Source organism: Eptesicus fuscus, chromosome 5 (assembly GCF_027574615.1).
Source record: "Eptesicus fuscus isolate TK198812 chromosome 5, DD_ASM_mEF_20220401, whole genome shotgun sequence".
NCBI classification, from domain to species: Eukaryota; Metazoa; Chordata; class Mammalia; order Chiroptera; family Vespertilionidae; genus Eptesicus; species Eptesicus fuscus.
The window spans coordinates 59424060-59450262 of NC_072477.1; the positions used below are offsets into that span (position 1 = coordinate 59424060).

Below are 26203 nucleotides of genomic sequence, written 5' to 3' on the forward strand. Positions count from 1 at the left end.
AGAATCACGTAATTTGGCTAAGAACTTAGACTTTTGCGGCTTTAGTTGGGTGGGATCAGATTCCGTTGCTGAGAAAAGGGTGGCTTTGAAATGCCTAATCTGGCGTTTGTAACAGAGTAATAATGACTTTTGCTCTTTTAAAGCTAACTCATTTCAGAACCTTGAGGTAAAGCAGTGATTATAAATTTGCAATATAGGTGCCATAAATGTGAAGAGCTGTGATTGATGATTTATTAAATTTATAGTTTTTAGAGCTGTTCATGAAAATTAAAACAGGAACAGTGATCAACAGGTATATATTAAATAAGTCTCATTAAAATAATTTAGATGATCAAAGCGTTTTTTAAAATGGAAAGGATGGCCCTAGCTGGTTTGGGTCAGTGGGTAGAGTGTCAGCCTGCAGACTGAAGGGTCCCAGGTTTGATTCCAGTCAGGGGCAAATGCCCTGGTTGCAGGCTTGATCCCCAGCAGGGGCATGCAGAAGACAGCTGATCAATGATTCTCATCATTGATGTTTCTGTCTCTCTTCTGTCTTCCTTCCTCTCTGAAATCAATAAAAATGTTTAAAAATAAATAAGTAAATACATACATACATACATACATACATTGGAAAGGATGAAATGAATTAAAAATCGTGTCCAAGGAAATGAACATATCAAAATATATTAACACAACATTTCATAGTTGATAAAAGAGAAATATCAATTGGAATAAAAATTTCAAACAGACTTAAGGATGTGCATTCTCTCTCTTCTTACTACGAAAGTCAAGTCAAAGCTAAAACCATAAAGTGCTTCCTAATTTTTTTTGTTATCTTAGATTTCTCCAGTTTTGAGTAGAAACTGGAAACATTGACTGTTTGGGGGCTCCACTTTTATTACTCCTTTTGGCCTCAACCCCATCTGTGTCCTCTTGAATGCTCGGAATTTGCCTCTTCTCTTTACTTGCTGATCTCTGCTTGTGGTGGGCATCTTAGGTATGTTTCCTGACAGTCAGTTAAATGCGTTTCTCATAATCAAAATAAAGGCTTCTAGAATCAAGCATATACTAGTATAATGTGTTTTAAGTAATTAAGCAAGACAGCCCTCTCAAGATCATTCTTTGGGATTTAGTAGTTGTCCAAAATCTGAAAATACTACCTTAAAAGAATGTCTCACCACGAATTAGTTTAGTGGCTGTATTGCCTATAACAGGACTAGAATGCAGAAAGTGTTCAATACGTGTTAGTGAAGAAATGGTCTTGTGCAAGGTGCTTCATTTAGGTGAGCCTCAGTTTCTCCTTTTAACATTGGGATTTAACTGGCCTTCCTTTCAAAATGGCAGCATATATTAAAATATTTAGAAACATAGCATACTTATGTAAGTTAAAAAAATTTTTTTTACTGTTGTTATTTTACTTTCAATTCATGGAAGGCAAAGGATCACTATTGTAGTTTCTAATGAATTTAATTCCTGCTGCAGTGAAAATGTTCTGGATTTTCAAGAGCAATTTTGATTTCACCTAGTCTGTCCAATGGTTTGATCACATAAACTATTAAAATACTTCAAATTCATATGTATCTCCTATCTGTCTCATAGTTGGCCGCCAGTCCTCTGCCAGGTAATATTCTAATTTGGAAAATTAGAGAGACTAGTTCGTAGTAATGACAGTATTCACATTAACACCATAGAAAAATATTGGTGATAGTTTAGGCAAGATTTGTTTCAGGGTGATGGGTTTTTGTGTGTGTGTGTGTGTGTGTGTTTAATATTAGCATGTTAAATAGAGAATTGTGTGAAGACTTTTACTAGGCATTAACTATAAAGCTAATTTGTTTCAGAGAAACATGGGTGTCACTGGGCGAGGAGACCCTGGAACCCTGGTCGTCCTTCCTGCACCCACGTCCGGACACCATGCTCAGACCTGGGCCTCGAAACAAACAGAAGCAGAAGCTGGTAATGGGGTTTGATTCCTACTGATCTTTGTAACATCCATAACCACAGTTCCAGAGGGTTGCTTTGAAGATGAAAGGAGAGCAAAGATGTATATAGTTTTTGAGTGAACAAATGTGTCATGTTACTCCTACTTGATGTGTATCCTCCCCGTAAATTTCATTTTGCATTTAGAAGACAAAGTGGCCTTAGGCCCTCCTACGTCTATTTCTCATGGTCTTCCCTCCATTCAGAAGTGATTCTGTTTAGAAGGAGAATAATGAGAATTTTAATGGCACAGCCATGTTTTTATTTCCTGGCTTTATTGAGAAATCAAGGGTTTCACATAAGAACATTGACAAATACCGGATAGTTTTTCATTCACATTACTGGTTTATTTCAACCATTTTTTTTCTTTTAAAAAATATATTTTTATTGATTTCAGAGAGGAAGAGAGAGGGAGAGGTAGAAACATCAGTGATGAAAGAGAATCATTGACTGGAATCGACCCCGGGACTCTTCAGTCCACAGGCCAACACTCTATCCACTGAGCCAAACCAGCTAGGGCTCAACCATTTTTTTAATGGAAATGTTCCTGATTAGGTGTTTTCTGATTTATTTGTGGGTTTCTTGTGGGCAGGGGCAGTGTTTTTATCTCTTCCTCCCCAACACATGGCGAGTGAATGACACAGAATTTGCGTTCCTTGAGTATTTAATGAATTGACAGTTTAACTTTTCCTTAATAACTTAGAATTATCATTATGAAAAAGAATTAATGTGCTGTACTGCAGCCCATTGAAGTTTTCAGAGGTCACAGAGGAATATAGGGCTTATATTCACTGAGCTTTGGAGCTAGGCTTGGCATGTCTTTTAGGAGCTTTCATCCCTTATAGGAGATTGACCCCTTGCAGCCTGCTCCTCCCCCCGCCCCCCACACACACCAACACATGCACACTCTCTCTGTTTGTAACCTGAAAAGAACTAAGAATTGCCAGAGCAAATCATACGTACTAAGCCAATAATCTTAGTTTCCACACATTTCTAATTCAGTAGGCAGTATTACCAGGATCCTTAGAGAACCTCTGCCTTGCCTAAGAAGTCAGTCATCAGTATTTTTCTCATTGTTCGTAGATCTTTTCCCCTTACTTCTAGGTTCTAGATGGTTGAGAATATCTAATTGCTAATTAGGTGTGTGGTAATACCACCTTAATTTATATCTTGCTTCTTACTTTTCAGTGTCATTTTATGTCTGTTGTTATATTTGGAATGGCCTGAGAATCATATTTTTGTGTATGAAATGAGTAGTTTGGCTTTGGGAAATCCTGTCAATATGAAAGAAATTGGACTAAGTCAAATCAGACTATAAACAAATTTATTTTTCTTTCTTCAGTCTTTTCCCCTAAAAACAAACACATTAACAAATTCATTAGAAAGGCTTAAATAATCCAAAACATATAGTAAGAGATAAAGTCCTTTACAATCCCTCTCCCAGAGTGCTCCTGTTGACTGTTTGGTTATAGTCTTCTTATATCTCATTATTTTAAAAAGTAATTAAAACATTAATTATTAAATACTTGACACATACAAAAAATACATGTAATCCTATATAATAAAAGGCTAATATGCAAATTGAATGGTGGAACAACTGGTCGCTATGATGCGCACTGACCACCAGGGGCAGATGCTCAACATAGGAGCTGCCCCCTGGTGGTCAGTGTGCTCCCACAGGGGGAGTACCACTCGGCCAGAAGCCAGGCTCACGGCTGGCAGTGGCGGGAGCCTCTCTCACCTCCACGGCAGTGATAGGATGTCCGACTGCCCACTAAGGTCCACTTCCCAGGCCTAAGTTGTCAGTTAGACGTCCCTGAAGGCTCCCAGACTGCGAGAGGGTGCAGGCCAGGCTGCGCCCCTCCCCCTCGAGTGCACGAATTTCGTGCACCGGGCCTCTAGTGCTTATATAAGTTATGAGGGCTGACAACCAGGAACCCACTTTAAGACTTAATAAATAGAACATTACCAATACTGTTAAAGCCTGCTCCCCTCCACTTTGTGTAGTTATTTATCTGTTTGTTTATTTGACTGTCCACCCATCCATCTGCCTCTCTACTTACCAACTTGCCTACCTATCTGTCTGTCCGTCCATCCATCCATTCCATTTTTGGTAGGATTATTGGTATGAATCATGAATTCATATTTTTAAAAATATGTATATTTTAAAAATATGTTTTATTGACTTTTTAGAGAGAGAGGAAGGGAGAGAGATAGAAATATTGATGAGAGAGGACCATCATCGATTAGCTGCCTCCTGCACGCCCCCTACTGGGGATGGACCCACAACCCGGGCATGTGCCAGGTGACCTCTTGGTTCCTGGGTTGATGCTCAACTACTGAGCCACAACAGCCAGGCTAAAATATATTTTATAATTCATTACTATACTTAGTGTTCAGATTGTCCCAAATTCAGCTAATGGAGCCTCTTCAAACTGGCTCCCATGTCCTCGTGACATGCTGTATATTTGAGTAATTTCTTACTTTCTGGTATAGCAAAATACTCTAGCCTCATCTTGTATATACCCTTTCCCAGTACTAGAGTCAGCCATTTCTTGAAGATTTCAGGTCCTTTTTAGTGGGGAATGGTATTCAATACTAAAGTCTGAGCATCATTTTTCATAGCAATATAAAATAGATGGTTTTATTCAATTTTGCACCTTAAAATACTAAGTCTCAGAGAGGTTAAGTAATATTCTCTGAGTCACACAGCCAGTAAATAGTGGAAACAGGATTTAAACCCAGGTCTTTCCCTTATGCATCGTACTTTTTACAGTTATACTGTAGCTTTTAGTTATGTCATTTGGTCTCCTTTTTCCCTTCTTTCCTCCCTCCTTCCTCCCTCCCTTGTACCCTTCCTTGTAGTTCTTAGTCTAAATTGATATAAAGGTTTGCTATCATTTAATTTTTGCAGATAAGAAAAAGATCCCTGAAATTAAAGGTTCATGCTGTGGACACAGCTTCCAAGAACTTGAAAAGGCAAAGCAGGAATGTCAAGATCTGAAAAGAAAACTGGAGAAATGCTGTAGGCATCTTCAGCATTTAGAAAGGAAGCACAAAGCCGTAGTGGAAAAAATCGGAGGTTAGCATTTAAGGTAGCACTTGCTACCAGTAGAAATATCTTTGATCCTTGTTGAAATGTTCAGATGTGACATTTTAGTTAACAGGCACTGATTCTCTTTGGGAGTTCATGTAAACTAATTTGGACCTTTTTTTTTTCCTAACCAAATTATTACTGAACTCAAAAGGGGAAAATTGGAGCTCTGATGAAAAGGTCACATTCCTTTCTTCCTTTTTTGACTGAAGAGATATTGAGTGCCCATTATGTGTCAGGCAGTATTGTAGGCACTGTCGATACCGCAGTAAATGCATCAGGCAGAATTGCAGTTTAGATGGAGATGTGCAAGACTGTTCTTTTCCTTCAAGAAGCTTCTTATCAAGTGAGTAGAACTGAAAACAAATTAATCAATAATTGCAGCATTGAGTGCTACTGGCAGTATGTTTGTGTAAACTTGGAAGAAAAGATGTTAATTAACTCTTCCTCCTGTTTCGAGTTAAGGGAGGTTTGACTACGCCGTAAAAGGTGAAGGTCTTTGCCAAAGAGAACAGCATTCTAGGCAGAGGGCAAAGGCATGAACAAAGGTGCCTGGGTCTGACCTGGTCGCCTTCCAGTCCATTTTTCACAGTGTTTTCAGGGAAATTATTAAAACGGGCATTTCTGCCATTTCCTATTGCCCTTGTAAGAAAGGAAGCTATTGAGCTTATGAGGGTGCACCCTCTTACCTTTCACTATTCACTTACATTCCATGCTCTGTATTCTTTACATTTGAAATAGTTCAGATTCCTGAACTGGTCAGGAATTTTCTTTCACTACTGTAAGTACCCTGAGGATAAGGAATGTTTTGTCTTATTCACCCTTGTCCTGGTGCCCACTACATACCAGACAATAGTAAAAATGTCTGAATGAATGAAAGCCTGCATCCATGGGCTCCAAATAATTGCATCATCCATAAAAGACCAGGTGGATAGACTTACTTTGTTTTTTCTACATTCACCTCTTGCTTGCCTGGGCAACCACAGTCACTTCCTGAGTCTTTCTGCTTCCACTCTTGTCCCTCTCAAATGTTCTCCTCAGGTAGCTAGAGCAACCTTTTACAAAGCAAATTGGATCACCACACTCTTAAAGCCCAGCAGGGGCTGGATGTGGTCCTCAGTGTGAAATACAAATACTTAATTGAAGAGTCTAAAAAACGCTTCATGACTGAGCATCTGCTAGCCCCTCCGGCCTCCTCTTCCCCCAGCCCACTTACCCATTCATAGAGCCATAGTATGGATTTCTTTGTCTCTTTCCTCTGGACCTCTTTGCATTCCCTCCTTTTACCAAAACATCTGTCCTACCATCCTGGCCATATTGCCTGGCTAGCTCCTCCACCTCTCTCTCTCAGTGCATGCCTTCCTCAGGGAGGTAATCCCAGCCACCAGACTTGATTAGGTTCTTCTGGTAGACGTCCCCCCACCACCTGTGATTTTTATAATAGTCATCATCCTTGGAGTTATTGGACGTTTATATTCTCCAAAGGAGTAGAGACTTGATAGTGACAAGGACCAAGTCCTGGCCCAGCACTTAGCACAGTGTCTGGCATCAGCACACACTGTAAACACCGTTGCCTAAGAGAAGTTGTGTACTTCCTCCTACTGCTTGCTAAGTCTGTTAAAGATCTATATATATAAAAGTCTATGCGACCATTACGACCGAATGACTGGAATGACTGGTCGCTATGACATGCACTGACCACCAGGGGGCAAACGCTCAATGCAGGAGCTTCCCCCTGGTGGTTAGTGCACTCCCACAGCCAACCTCCTGTGGTCCCTCCCCGGGCCAGCCAACCTCCCTGCGTCCCTCCCCCAGCCGGCCTGGCCCCAATGGGCCCCGATGGGGGGCGGGGCCGGCTGGCCAATCTTCCACAGTCCCTCCCCCCAGCACGCGCCCCCAGGCTGGCCAGGCTGAAGGATCCCACCCATGTACGAATTCGTGCACCTGGCCTCTAGTAGATAATAATTACTTTAAGGCAAGAAGGGTTTTAAGAATTTTGAGAAAAAAACTTTAACAGTTACAACTCCTATAGTGATTGCTTACTTATTTAGTTTATTTGTTCAACTGTAGATGTAGATACAATGTAGCTACTGTAGAATTAGGTGAAAACCAACAATATCTGTTTTATAGAATAAAATGACAGGGCAGTTGGGTGTAATTATTATTTATAAATAATATTTAGCACCATTTATTGTCATCATAAAATCATTCTACATAGTGCTTTTTAAAAAAAATATATTTTTTTTTATTGATTTCACAGAGGAAGGGAGAGGGAGAGATAGAAGAAACATCAATGATGAGAGAGAATCATTGATTGGCTGCCTCCTGTATGCCCCCTACTGGGGATCAAGCCTGCAACCTGGGTATGTGCCCTTGACTGGAATGGAACCCAGGACCCTTCAGTCCACAGGTGGACTCTCTATCCACTGAGCCAAACCAGCTAGGGCTACCCAGTGCTTTTTGAGTTGGATCTCTTCTGTAATTTGTGCACTTAGAAATAATCCAAGGAAGTTGGTGATTAGCTCAAAACAATGGCTGAAAAGAAGGGGTCAACGTCAGAATTTAAGTCATTCAATAGTTTCATTTTAGTGTTTGTCTTAATGTAAATCTGTTGATAATATTTTTGCTATTGTGGTTGCTTCCTTTTTGTTTCTTAAATTCTTTTTCCACTGTCTTGGTAGCATTTATTGGAAAGTGATAGAGTAAGAATGAATGGTTTAAAAATATACAAGTTAACATCAATCACTAGGGGGAATAGAGTGAACCAATCCCCAATTTATGGGGTGTAATGAGAGGGTTACGAGTAGGATACATGAGGTGCCAGGTTTGTACTTCTTGAGCAATGGTATTGCCAGGCCTTATGTAAAGTGCTGTTCATTTATTGTTTTATCTCTATTATAATCTTCAAAGTAGGTAATACTATCCCCATTTTTCCAATGAAAAAACTCAGGTTCAGATAGTTTAAGAAATTTGCCTAAGCCTGTGGTGGGCAAACAGTGGCTTGTGAGCCACATGTGGCTCTTTGGCCCCTTGAGTGTGGCTCTTCCACAAAATACCAGGGCCTGGGCAAGTCTATTTTGAAGAAGTGGCGTTAGAAGAAGTTTAAGTTTAAAAAATTTGGCTCTCAAAAGAAATTTCAATCGTTGTACTGTTGATCTTTGGCTCTGTTGACTAATGAGTTTGCCGACCACTGGCCTAAGCTCATCCAACCGGTAAGAAGCAGAGTTAGTATTTAAACCCGTGTCACTGACTGAAATTCATGGACTCCATCAGTCTCCTCAGCTTCTTTTTAAAAGTTCAAAGAATTGAAAATTCTGACCTTCATTCTGAAAACAGCAGCTACTTAAGCTTGATTTTTAAAAAATGTTTTGAGGTGCTTGTTCAGGGATCATTGATATTATCATAGACTGTACACCAGGATCCACGGGAACCGGGAATTAGAAAACCTAGTAGTTTCTACAGAGCTTCAGTCCAGCTGGAAAACGAAAGAGATGCCTCAGAAACAATTGGAAACCATTGCAGAGCAGTGTGCAACCCGAAGCAAGATGAACAAGCAGCGTGGGTTTTAAGTGCTGAGAAAACAGAACAGGAGTGGTCAGGTTAGGCTCATCAGGGAATGAATGGCACAGGGAGCAACTGGAAATCCTGTGGTTTCCTCTATAAACATTTGGGTTGTGAACATAAGGGAACAGGAGGCTGAGAAAAAAAGATTAATTGATCAATATGCTATCAACTTCTTTTTTAGAGGAGAACAGTAAAGTTGTTGAAGAATTAATAGAAGAAAACAATGACATGAAGAGTAAATTGGAAGAACTGAGAACCCTTCGTAACTTACCACCAAGGTATACTTCTACTATTTTAAAGAAATTGCTTATTTCTAGGTATCTTTAAGTTATTTACATCAATCGTGTCGATAATATATCAGGAAAATCAATTATTGCCCTAGCCAGCTTGGTTCAGTGGATAGAGCGTCGGCCTGCGGACTGAAGGGTCCCAGGTTCGATTCCGGCCAAGGGCACATGCCTGTGTTGCAAGCTCGATCCCCAGTAGGGGGTGTGCAGGAAGCGGCCGATCAATGATTCTCTCTCATCATTGATGTTTCTATCTCTCTCTCCTTCTCCCTTCCTCTCTGAAATCAATAAAGAAATATATTTAAAAAAGAAAGAAAATCAATTATTGTCATTGTTATATACTCCTATGCCGTGTAACAACATTTTGCTTAATGATGGACTTCATATATGTTAGTAGTCCCATTAGATTATAATGGAGCTGAACAATTCCTCTTCCTAGTGACCTCATAGCTGTTGAAATGCAACACTTTATTCACGTGTTTGTGGAGATGCTGGTGTAAACAAACCTGCTGAGTCAAACAAACATAAAATACATACAATTATGTACAGTGCATAATACTTGGTAATGATAATAACTATGTTACTGGTTTATGTTTATTATGTTTCCTGGTCGCATCATTATTTCTTGTGCTTGATTTGATCTCATGTTGTTTCGTACAGTGACAGGTGTACAGGCTTGTAGCCTAGGAGCAATAGGCTACGCCATATAGCCTACGTGTGTAGTAGGCTGTGCCATCTAGGTTTGTGGGAGGTCACTCTGTGATGCTTGCACAATGATAAAATTACCTCATGACACATTTTCCAGAACTTACCCTGATCATTAAGTGGTGCATAACTATGTGGCACAAAGTATAAAAAAAGAAGAAAATCTTCCAAAATTCTATCCCTGGGATACCCTCTTTTAACCTATTGTTTTATATCATTTAGGTTCCTTCATATACACATACCATGTGCACATGTTTTAAAAATTGAGAATATTGTAAAAGCTGTTTTGTAATCTTTATTAACATTTCCCCACCTCATCATATACTCTATAATATGCTGCATAGATTTTCATCATGTGGATTTACCACAATTTACTTAAGTAACCATAACATTTCAGTTGTTTTCATTTTTCTCCTGTTTTAAATAACTATATAATAAGGATTCTCCTATGTGAACTTTTAAGCACATTTCAGTTTGTTTTATTGGAATATATAGACAGAAGTTTTTCACTCACAACCTATGCTTTTGCAACCTTCTGTTTGTGTTTAGGTCATTGTCAGAAGGGGCCATTGAACATGCTTGCCAGCCGTGCCATCAGGGGGCCTTGGAAGAGCTTCGTGAGCAGTACATTAAAGCAGTGAAAAAAATCAAGCGTAAGTCCCTAGAGAGAGTCCCAGGATTTTCAAGTGGTTTGGGCCTTTTTGTAACTAGCAGTAGTAATTGTGGGGAATTTTTCAAACTACTTTATCCTGGACTCTTACCAGCTTGTTTAGGAGAACATTGATACCTTTCCTAATTAAACAGTAATGGATCATTTTGCCCAAGTAATTTCTTTTGGAAGTGACATATGAGGATAGAGTTGTTTTTATATTGTTGATTATCCTGTTTCTTTTTTGGACACTGATATTAAGCTAAAAATGTTATAATCTTTTAACTGGTAGCCAAGAAACGGTCACCTGAGTGTTAAATTATTTTTTACTACCATCAACTTTTAAGGACCATGGGAAACAGATCTAGTTAGGAGTCGTTCTCCTGTTTCTCATTATTTTGACTAAGTTGTAGACACGCATTTGTTTGCCAGGGCCTTTGCAGTCCTAGGTGGTGCAGCGCACCCCGCACAGCGTTTCTTCAGTCATGTTTTCCCAGTAGCACGAATACCTCCGGGTTTTTAATTACAATAAATATTGCACAGAATGTGTGTGTCCCAGAACAGTAACCAACACTTATGTAGAAGAAATGTCTATTTGCGTCCTAACATTGCATTCATTTTTAACAAGAGTGGAGCAGGTCTCAAGTTCCGAATATAATTGGTAGGTCATGAGAATCATGTGTAGGTGTTGAAAAGCCCATTTAGTATCAGTTTAAGAGGATTTGCTTCTCCGTTGCCGCTTATGTTAACAGAGGCTCTATTACTACAAACAAGGCAATTTTTGTTACCAATCATATTAATTGGGAAGTGAAATTTTAATATAACTTGTGTGTGCATGTGTTTACATTTTAGAAGTTGGTTGGAAATTTTGTGTTGACATGTACTTTGTTTTCATTTTTCCCACTTCAGATAGTGAAAAGTAGTCTATCAGTATTTTTGCAGAGAACATATGATTTTTAGGACAAGCTTACTGTTCTCTGTGAATTGGAATCCTTACTATAACAGGGGTGGTGATATTCTACATGGAGGATGCAGGCCTGGGCTTGGTAACAAAAGTCAACCTTAGCTAAAGGTATTCCCAATCAAAGCATGCCGAGTTAAAGATAAAAAGAGATTTCGAAAGCTTGTGGACTGTTTTAAATGTGAATTTCAGAAGGCAACGTGAGTCCCATTCCTTTCCCTGCAATAGCACTGTGCACCTCTCTCTGGTGGTTGGTGAGATTCCATGTAGTTGGATGCTCACCAGTGCGGAAAGGATCGAATACATGATGAAACACGGATTTTCAGAGCACAAGTAAACAGAAGACTCAGTCTCTTCAGCGCCTTTTGCCTCCTTCTGTATCTGCTATCTCCTCCTTTCTGGCTCCCCTTTCCTGTATATTTCTTTTTTTCTCTTTTAATCAGACCTAATAGACAAGTAAAATGCATACAGGGTGGAGCTAAAGTAGGTTTACAGTTGTGAGTATGTGAAAGTTTATCCTTGTATTATTATTTCTGAATGATTGCATTTTCCATATGAACAACTGTAAGCCTACTTTTTGCCCCACCCTGTGTTTATGGTCTTTTTCTTATCTCAGTGTTTCAGAAGAGGACAGAACCTCCCTGGGGAATGTGCTCTGTGCCCTCACCATATGTGGCTGTCATCATTCTGGAAAGACTTTTAGATTCCTTTGCCTTTGAGTCTACCAAAATAGTCATCGGAAATATTCCATTTTAATGACCGTGGAAAAGTGTAGCGTTTAAATTATACCTGTAATCAGTTCATCTCTTAGAAAATTGGTCTGAAGTCTGCCTCTCTTGTTTTTGAAGAATTGGTAACAAACGTGCCTCTGTGGGGATTTCTCTGCGTGCACGCGCGCGCGTGCACACACACACACACACACACACACACGCACATGCACATGTACACTCACACGCGCACACCCCTCCCCCACCCCTTGCCCGCAGGTGACATGCTGCGGTACATTCGGGAGAGTAAGGAGAGAGCTGCGGAAATGGTCAAGGCAGAGGTGTTGCGGGAACGTCAAGAAACCATCCGTAAGATGCGCACGTACTATTTGACCTGCCTCCAGCAGATCTTGCAGGATAATGGGAAACAGGAGGGGTAAGTGTAAACAAACATCGTGTCCTTAGAGTACCATGACGCATGTTGTTTTCTAAGCATTTTGCTTAATCACGCTGTTAACTGTTTCTACATGATCAGCCATTGTGGGTTAAGAGAGGCTCAGAGGCTGTGCTGCCCTAATGTTGGCAGAGCTAATAGGAAAACAGAAGTCCTGGGGTGAAGGAAACTCATTTTTTCCTTTAAACTATATTAATTTAATGTTCTGGAATTCCCACAGAGCTGAGAAAAAGATTATGAATGCTGCTAGCAAACTTGCTACAATGGCAAAGCTGCTGGAAACACCTATTGCAAACAGATCCCAGAGCAAAACCACAGCGTCAGGTATGTCAACATGAGTCACTTGAGGGGTTTTCTCTCTCTCTCTCTTTTTTTTTCTTTTGATACTTAATATTTTTCGAATGAAAAAAAAACAACATAACAGGAAATGTAGGGAGTGAGAGGTAATTTATTAACTTCTGTGTGTTTTTTACTTAAACTGGAAATGTGCAAAACAGTGTCGTTTCCAGCTCAAGCAGGCAGACTCAGCAAACCCATCCGCTTCCTGTTGCTGCTTCCATCCCTAGAAATGATAGAAAAGATTGTAAACAACAACTGTAAAGAAGAAATGATAACTGGGCTTAGAAAAGTGTGATCGATAGGCCAGAAGCCATGAGAAATCTTAAAAGAAAGAAGACAGGAGAAGATTGAGGAGAGGAGCCTCAGTTCAGAACTGCCAGAGATGCCAGCCACAACAGGAGCAGTATCAGAACTGACCCACAGACGAAGGTGGTTATGTTGCAGGAGAAGTAAGCCTGGGCGATCCCAACAGGAAAACTAGTTGGGGTTCTAGAACAGCAGGATCCAGGCGGGGTCACCCTCTTCATGTCTTCTCCTCTCCCTTCCCCAACCCCAATATTGGGCTGGGTCAGAGCAACAGGAAGAAGGGCCTGGGAGCAGGGCAGTGTTCTGGGTGGCCGGCCACACCAAGACACAGAGTGGGAGCCCACATGCTCAGAGGACCAGCTTTTGTATTTTTTAATTTAATGTTTTTTATCCTCACCGGTGGATATGTGTATTGATTTGAGAGAGAAGAGAGAGAGAAAGAGAAACATTGATGTGAGAGAGAAACATCAATCAGTTGCCTCCCAAATGCACTCCTATTGGGGATCAAACCCATAACCTAGGTATGTGCCCTGACTGGGAATCAAATCTGCAACCTTTTGGTGTATAGAACAATGCTCCAACCAACTGAGCCACCTGGCCAGGGCCAGAGTACCAGGTTTTAGGTCTTTCTACCCTGCAGCTCATTTCTTCCCATTCCATTCCCAACTCCTTTAAACCAACAGCAAAAGGTAAGCATTCAACCAAGAACCATCACATATTTATAGAAAGCCAGTACCATGGAAAAAGGCACCAAACTCAAAACAAAAAAACAGAACTTATACCTAAGGAAATAGAATTCGTAGAACAAACAGCAGGACCTGAGAATGTTAGAAAAGTATAGTATTCTCAGAAAAATGTAAGAGAAGATTATAGCGGAAACTAACAATATGCTAAGATTTTTATTATTTTCAAGGAGAGGATATAGATACTGGTAGTTCTAGCCATTGCTAGAAAAATATAGGTTTAAGTATGTGTATTGAAATTTAAGGATACCCAATAGAGGAATAGAAATAGAGTATGTAACTTTCAAACTGCTAGGGGAAAAACTTGGAAGAAGATGTTTTTAATCTCACAGAATCAAGAAGAGGAAAAAGACAACTAGAAAGCATGGGTAAGGAGGAAACAATAATTGGTTGAAATATCAGCAATCACACCAAATATGAATAGCTTAAACTCACTTACTAAGAGACCACAACTTGCAAACAGTTTTTTAAAAATCCAGACATATGTCCTTTTCACGGGAAGAACATTTAAAATTCAAAATAAAGGGATGGAGGGTGACATACCTAGTAAATGCAGTGCTGATATTAGAAAAATTATGGAGTTAAATGCAATATTAGGTAAATTGCAGTTTTAGCATTAAAAGGGACCAAAGTTCATGATAAAGGAATTGCCTCCCAAGAAGCTATATAAATGGTTTCTTTTTCTACAAAAAAAAAACAAACAAAAAAAAAACACTTTAGAATATGTAAAGCAACAGCTGGTGAAAATACATGAAAGCATTGGTAAATTCCACATGGGTGGCAGGGGGGCGGATTTGGACTCTGGGAAGCTTCAGGCAGAACTTGTTCAGGAAACTGAGTCTGATATTGGTAGATGTGATTATTTGGGTAAATTTTTGGAATGGTAACGTGAACCTTGGGTAGAAAAGGGCAGTGGCATATCATAAGAAAAGATTTGTCTGGATTTGGAGTAACAGTGTGCAAACAGTGTTCCCAGTTTTCAGGGACTGTGCGGACCACGCTGGACTCTTCTGAGACAGGTGGCCTCTGAGTCTGTGCCGAGTGGCTCCTTTGCCTCGGGTCAGATTTAACGCCTTCGCTGATTAAATGAGAGACTCCGATTAGTTTGTGCTGTGTGTGGGGGGTGCATAAGTGTTGGGCAGTGGGGTTCTTCCAGTCAACTTTCTTCACCAGAAACTCCCTATCAGAACAGGACTGGAAACATCGCAATTGGCTCTTAAAATTGCTATAACATCTGTTGCAGAAAATAAGAGACCCGGTGGATAGCAGTAACAATGTATCAGATTTCAATAACAAAATTGCCTACCTTTTCCTAATGGATATATGTAAAAGAGGACTTTAACATGTTGACGTTGATGTATTTTTGAGAGCGATTAAAATAAATACGCCTTCTTTGGGAATACATAAAAATGTAGTTTCTGTCCTTCTCTTTCAATGTTCATTTTCTCCTACTTTTACGTTCCCCTAATTTTGTGTTCCCTTGTATGTTGCAGTACTGCCCCCGACTTCAGAGATAACTGGTGTTGAGAAATCAAAAAGTAACGACGTGAAGCAGACTATCCCGGGTCACCCTGAAGGCAAATCAAACGGCATGAAAACTCTCCCCAAAAGTGTGTGCGACCAGGTTCCCAGGAGGAGGGCCGCTTGCGACCTACGGAGGCGGCTGGAGGAGGCGGAGCTTGGGGACCCACAGCACGCGGGTCCCAAAGGGTCGCGTCCAGACTTTCAGTGTGAGGACGGCCAACATCTGGACGCGTCGCCAAGGACTGCCTCCCCCGAGTTCGTTCCTTGGGAAGGCGAAGGGGGCTTTGGTCTGCACAAGAAAGACCTCCTGGGTGACGCCGGCTGGGAATCCTGTCCGCACGCAGCCGACTACCCCTTCCCCGGCCCCTTCGGAAGCAAGTCCTCACCGAGAAATGGGCCCGGTCTCTCCGAACCCGGATGCGCACACGTAACCTGTCGGAGCCCCAATGGAAGACGGGGCTTCCAGGTGTACACGTGTGTCCCCCTCCGTGAAAGTGGAGACGCCGCGTCGGAGAAAAGCGAGCGCCCGCGTGTGGAGGAAGCTCCGGTCAGGGACGGCGCGGACCTGGGTGCCTCCCGGGGCTGGCGGTCCAGCGGCGCCACCCTGCCCTGCGGCAGCCGCGAGGCGGCCCTTCTCCGCGGAGGGCCGCACGGGACCCTGGATGCGCTCGCCGAGGCTGGTCATGTCAAACAGTTCTTCGCAGCCGGTTGCCTTCCCGATAAAGAGAAACATAGTAAGAATTCTCAGCCGGTGAAATGTCGGACCGGTCGCATTCCAGACCTGTTCGAAGAAGCCGTGCATTCCCAGCCGGGGAAGGTCAGCATGACCCCTGGACCCCCAGCTCATCCTAAGGCTGATGTGTTGGCGTCAGGTTTCAAAAAGCTGAGCGGTGCGGAGCATCGGCAGCCTTCGAGAAAGCCGATGGCCCCCCTGTCCAGCCAGCGGGACAGCGGCTTCGACAGCCCCTTTGTCAATCTTGACTAATCGTTGTACAGTATTTAAGAAGAATATATTGACAAGAAACCTGGAAGGGAAGACTTCATACTGGAAAATGTTTTGAGATGTTTTAATAACATCTATGAGTAAAGTATTCCCATAAAATTACTTGAGATATTCATGTCGCCTTAATCTCCCAAAGGCCTGATAGTGTCTGTGTAATCTGTTTCCGTGTGGTGTTTGTATTTGATTGCTAAACCATCTATTTTTTATACTTACAAATTAGCTCTCTGTGCACTGTTAAATTATTTAAATAAAACTTGCATATGGTCTATATGAGTTGTTATGAATTATTTTGTAGCTCATGACATAGAAATGTTATATTGACATTATGTTTGAAATTCATCCAGGAAAAAAAAAAAGCAAACTTCGATGATCTGTGTGTATGATCAGCCAAATTCAGTTTTTAAAATTGGCAATATTTAATGAGGCTATATACTCTCTCTTACACATACCTTTCCTGGAAGTATCTTCTCAAAATTTCTATTCTTGCTTTCAATTTGTAGAAAAGAGGTTTTGTAAGGATCGCCACAAAATATGTAGCAGTGTCCTGGTTTTATTGTTTAGAATAATAGTACACATTTTTTAGTTGGCATTCACATTATTTCATGTCTCCTAGGACATCCAAAGACTTGCTTTGTCTCCTTTATGGTTTCATAGTCTTTCTTTTAGTTAAAATACCACTTTTTAAAAAATGGAAATGATAGGCCTTGTCATGTAGCAAATAATTTTTAGCTATTAGATTTTTATGTTCATTTATAGAATAGAAATTGGCTAAGTTATTAATGCTATGTGTCAAAGGTCATAACTTTAAACCATGCAGAAATGAATAACCACCTGAATACTGTTGTTTTTAGAGGAATTGTTTTACAGATTCTTAGAGGTGCGTATGAAAGTGTTAGGTGTATGCAGGTGCTTCTCTCAAATCTCTCACCCTCAACCATGTTATGGGCAGGATATGTGGTTTGATTCACTATAGTTTCCACCCAGAACCAGGCTAACATGGGTGTTGATGGGATGAGTGGCAAATGCATCCTCCTCCTGCTGTGAATCATCTCTAAAAGCAAGAACCTGGAACAGAACCTTCTGGAGCTTGGAAAGCTATGTCATCTCAACTGGTAACCGGATGTAGAGAGAGAAGCCTGAAAACTAGCCGGGATTTCAGTGCTTGAGTTGAGATGCAGTTAGGGAAAGGAACACGGCATCTCTTCCAAGTCTCACTTCTGTTCCTGAGGATCAGTGTCCCTTGTCTAATAGTTTGGCTGGAATTTCTTACTCTAGGAAAACTCCTAAACCAGCTGAATTTATGGGTCTGGTTGTTAATCCGTTGAAGCCCTGTGTGTAACTGAACTGAGAATCTAGCTCATTGCTCACCTACCTTTTCATCTTTTGTTGGTTGTAAAACCTTGTCAGGTATTGACATCCTCAGCATCAAGGTTGACATCGGAGATCTTGCTTTCTGCTTCTTTTATGGTGTCTCTGATCCCTTTTGATATAATTTCAACCTAATTTTTTTGATATCCATCTTTCATTCTATTCAATAGGATTAAGTTACTTTATTTCAAACACCTTACACACAACCACCAAGAAAGGCATACACAGACAGCTGTGCAAATGAAGGGACTACACAGCCAAACCAGCACAGTGATTTGCATCTGAAGGATGATGTCAGAACAGAAAGGAAGCGGGAGCTCCATGGATGACACGGTCACATACATTTAGCTTCATCATGGTGTTTAATCTTTTTTATGTGTTGCTGGGCTCTGTTTGCTAATCTTGTGTTAGGGACTTTCATGTGTATGCTCACAAAGGATGTCAGTCTCTAGTTTTCTTGTCATAGCTTTGTCTTGCTTTGATAAAAAGGCAATACTGGTCTCGTAGAATGGGTTGGAGGGTGTTTCCCTGCCTCTGTTTTCTGAAAGAATCTGTATAGAACTGGTATTATTCTTTAAACATGGATAAATCAACTATGTGAAATTTTGGTTTCTTTGATCTCCCCCCACCCTGCTATTTTTCTGTTTCCTATTTAATTGATTTTTCTCCCCTTTGATCATTATTTCCTTTCTAATACTTGCTTTAGGTTTAATTCACTCTTATTTGTCTGTTCTTAAAGTGGAAGCTTAGATTATTGATGTGAAACCTTTCTTTTCTACTATAGCTATTTAAACCTCTAAGTACTATTTAAGTCATATCTTGTAAATTTTGATATGTTGGGCTTTTTTTTTTCATTTAGTTCAAAATATTTTCTAATTTCCCTTGTGATTTTTTATTTGACCCATGGGTTATATAGAAATATGTAACTTCATTTCTAAGTATTAAGGATTTTCCAAATTTCTTATTTATTTTTAATTTTTTTTGTCATTGGAGAATATACTTTGAATGATTTAAATCCCTTTAAATTTCTTGAGACTTGTTTTATGGCCTGGCATATAGTTTATCCTGGAGAATGGTTACACCTGAAAAGAATGTGTACAGTATACTCTTGTTTGATGGAGTATTAAAAACTGTCAGGCCCTAGCTGGTTTGGCTCAGTGGATAGAGCATCGGCCTGCAGACTGAAGGGTCCCGGGTTCGATTCTGGTCAAGGGCATGTACCTCGGTTGCAAACTCCCCCCTGGCCTGGACCCTGGCCTGGTGCTGTGCAGGAGGCAACTAATCGATGTGGATGTGTTTCTCTCACATCGATGTTTCTCTTTGTCTTTCCCTTTCTCTTCCACTCTCTCTAAAAATCAATGGAAAAATGTCCTTGGGTGAGGATTAAAAAAAAAAAAAAAGTCAGATCAAATTGTTGCTTGATAGTGGTGTTCAAGTCTGTGATAGCTTTGCTGATTTGTGCCTATTTGTTCTGTTAATTATAAAAAATCTGATGATGTGATTTCCAACAATAATTGTTAAAGTGTCTATTTCTCCTTTCAAGTGAGACCATGCTGTAGGGGGGGCTTTCCATGCTGATCAGAGGAAGCAGGCAGGGAAGCCAGGAGGGCAGTGTCCTGGTACAGTTAGGCAGGAACAAGGCCAGAGCCAGGGTAGAAATGGTAGGAAAGAAGGAGAATATCACAGCACTGAGCTGAACAGGACCTGCCGCCTGATTGAATACAAGGTCAAGAGCAAAAGAAGCACCCAAAGAGGATTAGAGCTGGAATGATTGTGCAGATTATTGTGCTGTTCATCAACAGATATTGGGAAACCAGGAAGAACATGGGACATGGTGAATTTAACTGGACGTACCTTCCGTTCAATACAACAACGCCTGGTGCTTTGGTGGCCACACACTAATGTTAAAACTAATTTACAGACACTTAACTGCATGCGGAGCATTGTGCCAAGTACTTCATTAGCTCATTTAATCCTCACAGCAGTCTTTGAAGTAGGCTCCATATGACACTTTTTGGATGAATGAAATTGAGGCTTAGAGGGGTTAAATAATTTGCTCAAAGCTAACACAGCTAACACTACTTGGGCAGAGCCAGAAATCACACCCAGGTCTTTTTTTTTAAATAAACTTTTCACTTAAAATAGTATTAGGTTTACAAAAGAGTTAGAAAGATATTCCAGAGAGCCTCCAAATGTATCTCACCCAGACTCCCCTATTGTTAGCATCTTACATCACTATGATGTATTTGCCACAACTAAGGAACCAATTTCACCGACGAATTTTTTTTTTTTTCCCCTCCAGAGCCCATGGTCTTAATCCCTATCCTGTCTATTTGGCTTGGCTTATAGGTGAGCTGGAATTCACTTTAAAAGGGGAGTTCTTTCCTTTTTCCTCTCCTTCCACTTCTCCCCCATGCTCCTGAGAAGGAAAATGAGTTCAGCAGGCTTTTCCACATGTGAAATCCTTTTAACTTGCTTTCTTGGTAGAATATAGGGGAAAAGAAAGATCTTATTCTTTAGTGGAGATTTATGGAATATGACATTATGTGGAGGTTGTGTTGCAACTCAGAATTTACCAACACAACTGGAAAATCTATAATACAATAGAGTCATCTTTTGTAATTTTAAAATTCAACCAATAATGGTTCATCTAAAAAGAAAAAAGAAAAGACATTTAGAAATTTCCTAGCAGCAAATAAGCCATTCTAAAGCTTCTTGATATTATTATAACAACATTTTTCCTTAAGGACCAGAACAGGAAATTAATTGGAAATCAAAATAGTAATATCATTAAAGAGAAACTTCATTTGCAAAAGGAACATAAACTGAAGGAATTCTTTCATAAAGTTCAACAATAAGAAAACTCAGAGATTGAGTTACTAGGTGTACCGGTTAATAATGCGGATTTTTGTAATCAAAGAAAACACAATAATTTCAAGAGAAATATCAAAAGTGCTTTATTCAAAGTAATGTCCATCGCTAGCTACACATTTTCCCCATCTTTCAGGTAATTTGTGGATACCGTCCCAATAGAACTTTTCTTGTTTTGAGGCAGACCATTCAGAGACCCAATTTTCCACTTCTTCGTACGTTTTGAAGTGCTGCTCAGAAAGTGCGTGTGCCATCGATCAGAAAAAGTGGTAATCTGAAGGAGCAAGGTCTGGTGAATACGGCGGGTGGGTTAATACTTCCCAGGCAAGATCTTTTAATGTGTCTTTAACTGGTTTTGAAGTGTGTGATGGTGCGTCATCATGAAGCAAAATTACTTTTCCATGTCTTCTGGCCCATTCTAGTTGTTTTACGATCAAAGCATGGTTCAAATTGATTATTTGTTGTCGGTAGTGATCAGTATTAATGGTTTCACCTGGTTTTATAATCTCATAATACACCACACCTTCCTGATCCCACCAAACGCAGAGCATTGTCTTCTTTCCGAATGGATTTGGCCTTGCAGTCGATGTTGATGGTTGACCTGGATCAACCTATGATTTTGTGCATTTGGGATTCTCAAAATAAATCCACTTTTCATCGCCAGTCACAATTTGATGTAAAAAAGACTTTCTTTCGTGCCGTTGAAGCAACATTTTACTGATGACTTTTCGGTTTCCCATTTCTTTTGCTTAGTTGATGTGGCACCTATTTTCCTTCCTTTAAAATCTTCCCCATTGCATGTAAACAATTGGAAATTCTTTGCTGAGTAACATTTAATCTTTCTGCAAGTTGTTTTTGAGTTTGACACGCATCTTCATCCAATAATGCTTGTAATCATTGGTCTTCAAACTTTATCGGTTGACCTGGACATTCTTGGTCTTTCACATTGAAATCATCACTTTTAAAGCATTTAAACCAGCGTTCATGTGATATTTATCTTTCTCTGACTGGTTTATTTCATTTAGTATAATGCTCTCCTGATGAACAAAAACAGATCCAGAGACAGAAGCATTGATCAGACTGTCAAACCTCAGAGGGAAGGCAGGGGAGGATGGGAGTAAGGGGGAGAAATCAACCAAAGGACTTGTATGCATGCATATAAGCCTAACCAATGGACACAGACAACAGGGGGGTGAGGGTATGAGTGGGGGTGGAGGGGTGGGAGGGTAATGGGGCGATGAAGACACATGTAATACCTTAATCAATAAAATAATTTAAAAAAATCTGATAAGAAAAAAAAACCAAAAAACAGCGCTCACAGTATCTTGAGATGGAGGAGGTTCACCATAGCTTTCCAAAGTATACGATAATTTTCAGCAGCACTTTTCTTCAAAATAATGAATTAAAACTTCCCGCAAATGCTCTTTCTTTGGGCACAAAATTTGACATTTTTAAGCGTAAAAATATCTATGATGTTAACACCTTCAGAAAATTTGACATATGAAGTTTTGAAGCTTGCTGTCAATACAACAAAATAGCATACATATCAAATCGCATATATATCAACATATGTGTCACTCCATCTAGTGAAAAAAAATCCGCATTATTAACCAGTACACCTGGTAAATCTTGTGCTCTTAGAAATGTCTGATGAGTAAATCAAATAGAACCAACAAAAAATGTGGTTTTTAAAATTATCTTGTTTGGGTTCAGGCATAAGTTCAGCTCACTCATTGGTGGAATATAAAGAACAACATAAACTGGTGAATAAAAATAGAACCAGAAACATCGAAGCATCGAACAAGCTGTCCAACCAATGAGGGAAGGCATGGGGTGAGTGGGTTAGAGATCAACCAAAGGACTTGTACGCATGCATATGAACATAACCAATGGACACAGACAGTAGCGGGGGGTGGGGGGGTGGGGGAGAGATCAACCAAAGGACTTGTATGCATGCATATAAGCCTAACCAATGGACACAGACAACAGGGGGGTGAGGGTATGAGTGGGGAGGGGGTTGGAGGGGTAATGGGGGGATGAGGACACATATGTAATACCTTAATCAATAAAATAATTTTTAAAAATCTGAAAAAAAAAAAACAGCGCTCACAGTATCTTGAGATGGAGGAGGTTCACCATAGCTTTCCGAAGTATACGATAATTTTCAGCAGCACTTTTCTTCAAAATAATGAATTAAAACTTCCCGCAAGTGCTCTTGTTTTGGGCACGAAATTTGACATTTTTAAGCGTAAAAATATTTTGTTTTCTCACAAGAAGTTTGATTTCACAATTTTATTAATCATGTTTTGTACATAGTATACTGACCAAATTCTCCTCCCGGTGCTTCCTGACCTCATGTGCCCTAGAGCCGTAGTTCATTTGTATAAGGACATAGAGTGAACCCACTTTATGCATGATCACAATGCCCTATAGGTATTAATTGTTTTATTGGCTGCCAGTGAGTTTTCTGGAGATTTTTGAAAATGTGGTTCAATTTCACAATTTACTCTGCAAAGTCTACAAGGCTTTGATTATTGTTAGTTACTTTGATTCTAAGTTGTTTCTGACTTTCCCACGAATTCAGGTTTCTGTTTCAATTGGTTAAAAATTTTCCAAAATTCTTTTTTTTTTTAATTAAATTTATTGGGATGACATTGGTCAACATGAACATATAGGTTTCATGTTACAAGATCTGTACATTGCACCATGTGCCCACCACCCAAACCAAAATTCTCACCTGTTAAGTTTCTTAAAGTTCGGCCTAGGTATAAACACAAAATAATAATATATGCCTTTTGGATACCTGTAATAGAGCAGTCATCATACTAAGCTCCATGCATATACTTTGTCCTAATCCTTTCAACAGCCCTTCAAAGTGCATCTTCTTATCCTCATTTGACCGATGAGGAAGGCTTGAAAGGTGAAGGGACTTGCACAGGGACTCTCTGTGGCTGAGCAGGTAACCCAGTGGCCCTAAATGCAAAGGTGGATACGAACCCATATGCTCAGCAAACATTGTCTTTAACCCAAAGCCATACATTGCTAGCATTGATATTGCTTCCCTCGCAAAAACAATACATGTGCATGCTACTGTATCATTAATAAGAAGTCTTCATACTAAAGACAGTTAAGAGTTGCTGCACTATCCTTAAAAATCAAAAACAAAAAACCTTCCTAAAATTAGGTGTGTGCTGAATAGCTCATATCCAGTTAGTACCAAGCAGGCTTTTCTTAGTATCGTTCTTGTCTCTCTTACTTTTTTTTTCTTTTCTTTTTCTTTTCTTTTTCTTTTCTTTCTTTATGCTCTTTTCCCAAGTTCAGATTCACACTCTTTGTTTTTTTTGTTGTTGTTCTTTCTTTTTACTCTCCCTCTTCCACTCCTATTCCCTAATTTGTCTTTCTCTGGTGGTTACCTTTATTGGAGGTTATTAATATCGTGAATACAATTCTGTTCAGTGCCTTGTCTGTTGTGCCTGGTTGTGTTGTATTTTATACCTTTAAATCAACGCCGGAGAGAGAGATCTATATAACCAGACATCCAGAGACACCCTCCACCTGGGTTTTTCTATGTATTGGGCTTAGCAATCAGAGTCGGAAAGAGCCCAAGTGTGCGGTTCGTGGGTCTGTGCGCCAGACTGAGGATACTGCACTCCTTTGAAAATTCTTAGTCTCTCCCAGAACTTTGGAATCAAATATGGTTCGTATTTTTATTCCATCACTTACCAGTGAACCTACACCCCACAACTGAAAGGTGGGGATATGTGGCTGACACTGTTGGTTGTGTACCCAACATGATTACCTAGTTCTTGTTGGCAGAGCAAGGAACTGGGGGTGTCTGTTCCTTCCCTCATGACTCAGTCCCGCCTGCAGAGCTGACACCTGGTTGGCATGAGCTAATCACAGTGGCCCCAATTCCAGCTGCCAGGGATTGGTTTAGGGGTGGGCATACGACTCAGTTTTGTGGGACACTGGTAGAAGGGAAGGGATGGAGGGCTTCTAGAAAACGTTCCTAACTGCGTGTCCTTCCTCACTGGGAGGAGAACTGACCTATAATGACAAATGTGTAACTACTAGATTGGTGGTGAGACCCACTTCCTCGATGTCTTACCTATTGGAAGCAAATTATCTTCTTCAAGTCACCTGAATAAATATTGTAGGAAGTTTACTCTCAAAGGTCTTTTCTCTGGAGCACATCTAATTATTTACATGTACTAGAGGCCCAGTGCACAAAATTCATGCATGGGGGTGTGTGTCCCTCAGCCCAGCCTGCACCCTCTCCAATCTGGGACCCCTCGAGGGATGTCCAACTGCCCGTTTAGGCCCAATCCCGGTAGGGCCTAAACGGGCAGTTGAACATCCCTCTCACAATCCAGGACTGTTGGCTCCCAACTGCTCACCTGCCTGCCTTCCTGATTACCCCTAACCGCTTCTGCCTGCCAGCCTGATCACCCCCTAACCACTCCCTGCCAGCCTGATTGATACCTAACTGCTCCCCTGCCAACCTATGTGCCCCTAACTGCCCTCCCCTGCAGGCCTGGTCACCCCTAACTTCCCTCCCCTGCAGGCGTGGTCCCCCCCACAACTGCTCTCCGCTGCAGGCCTGGGTTCCCCGCAACTGCCCTTCCCTGCAGGCCTGGTTGCCCCCAACTTCCCTCCTCTGCCAGCCTGGTCACCCCTAACTGCCCTCCCCTGCAGGCTTGATCACCCCCAACTGCCCTCCCTTGCAGGCCTGTTCCCTCCCAACTGCCCTCCCCTGCTGACCATCTTGTGGTGGCCATCTTGTGTCACATGGGGGCATCTTTGACCACATGGGGGCAGCCATCTTGTGTGTTGCAGTGATGGTCAGTTTGCATATTACTCTTTTATTAGATAGGATAGAGGCCTGGTGCATGGGTGGCGGCCAGCTGGTTTGCCCTGAAGGGTGTCCCAGATCAGGGTGGGGGTTCCCTTGGGGCGTGGGGCGGCCTGGGCTAGGGGCCTGTGGTGGTTTGCAGGCTGGCCATGCCCCCCGGCGACCCAAGCAGAGGCTCTGGTATCTGGGATTTATTTATCTTCTATAATTGAAACTTTGTAGCCTTGAGCGGAGCCAAGCCTCCTGCTTGCTCCGTGGCCGCAGCCATTTTTGTTGGGATTTATTTGTCTTCTATAATTGAAACTTTGTAGCCTTGAGTGGAGGCCTTGGCTGGCCAGGGTGTGGGGAAAGCTTGGCTTCCTCCATTTCTGGGGAAACCCAAGCCTCCTGTTCACTCCGTGGCCGCAGCCATCTTGGTTGGGTTAATTTGCATACTCGCTCCTGATTGGCTGGTGGGCGTGGCTTGTTGGTGTAGCAGAGTGATGGTTAATTTGCATATTACTCTTTTATTAGATAGGATTTTCCCAAATTCGTGAAGCAAAAACAGACAGAAGAAGAAATTCTGAACTGGCTCAAAATCAAAATATGTAAGATTAACCAGAGGTTTCCTTAGGAGAAATGAAAAGTCTTGTTGTTCTTGGAAGAAGTCTTCAAAAATTTTATGTTATTTATTTTTTCATTGAATTTTGAGAGAGAGAGAGAGAGAGAGAGAGAGAGAGAGAGATTGATTTGTTGTTCCACTTATTTATGCATTGATTGATTGATTGATTCTGGTATGTGCCCTTACCTGAGATTGGACTTGCAATCTTGGCATATG

The 26203-nt window shown here is 40.9% G+C and overlaps 1 protein-coding gene across 1 annotated transcript in view; it reads left to right on the plus strand.

The window, feature by feature from the left end:
* Positions 1 to 16561, plus strand: part of CEP152 (centrosomal protein 152) — a 91266-nt gene extending 74705 nt beyond the window's left edge. The window contains exons 21-27 of the mRNA XM_008143243.3: positions 1821 to 1935; positions 4874 to 5041; positions 8799 to 8895; positions 10159 to 10262; positions 12206 to 12362; positions 12601 to 12704; positions 15262 to 16561. Coding sequence (XP_008141465.2) covers positions 1821 to 1935; positions 4874 to 5041; positions 8799 to 8895; positions 10159 to 10262; positions 12206 to 12362; positions 12601 to 12704; positions 15262 to 16277 — 1761 coding nt within the window. The 3' untranslated portion in view covers positions 16278 to 16561. The remainder of the gene's footprint in view (positions 1 to 1820; positions 1936 to 4873; positions 5042 to 8798; positions 8896 to 10158; positions 10263 to 12205; positions 12363 to 12600; positions 12705 to 15261) is intronic.
* The last annotated feature ends 9642 nt before the right edge of the window (positions 16562 to 26203 follow it).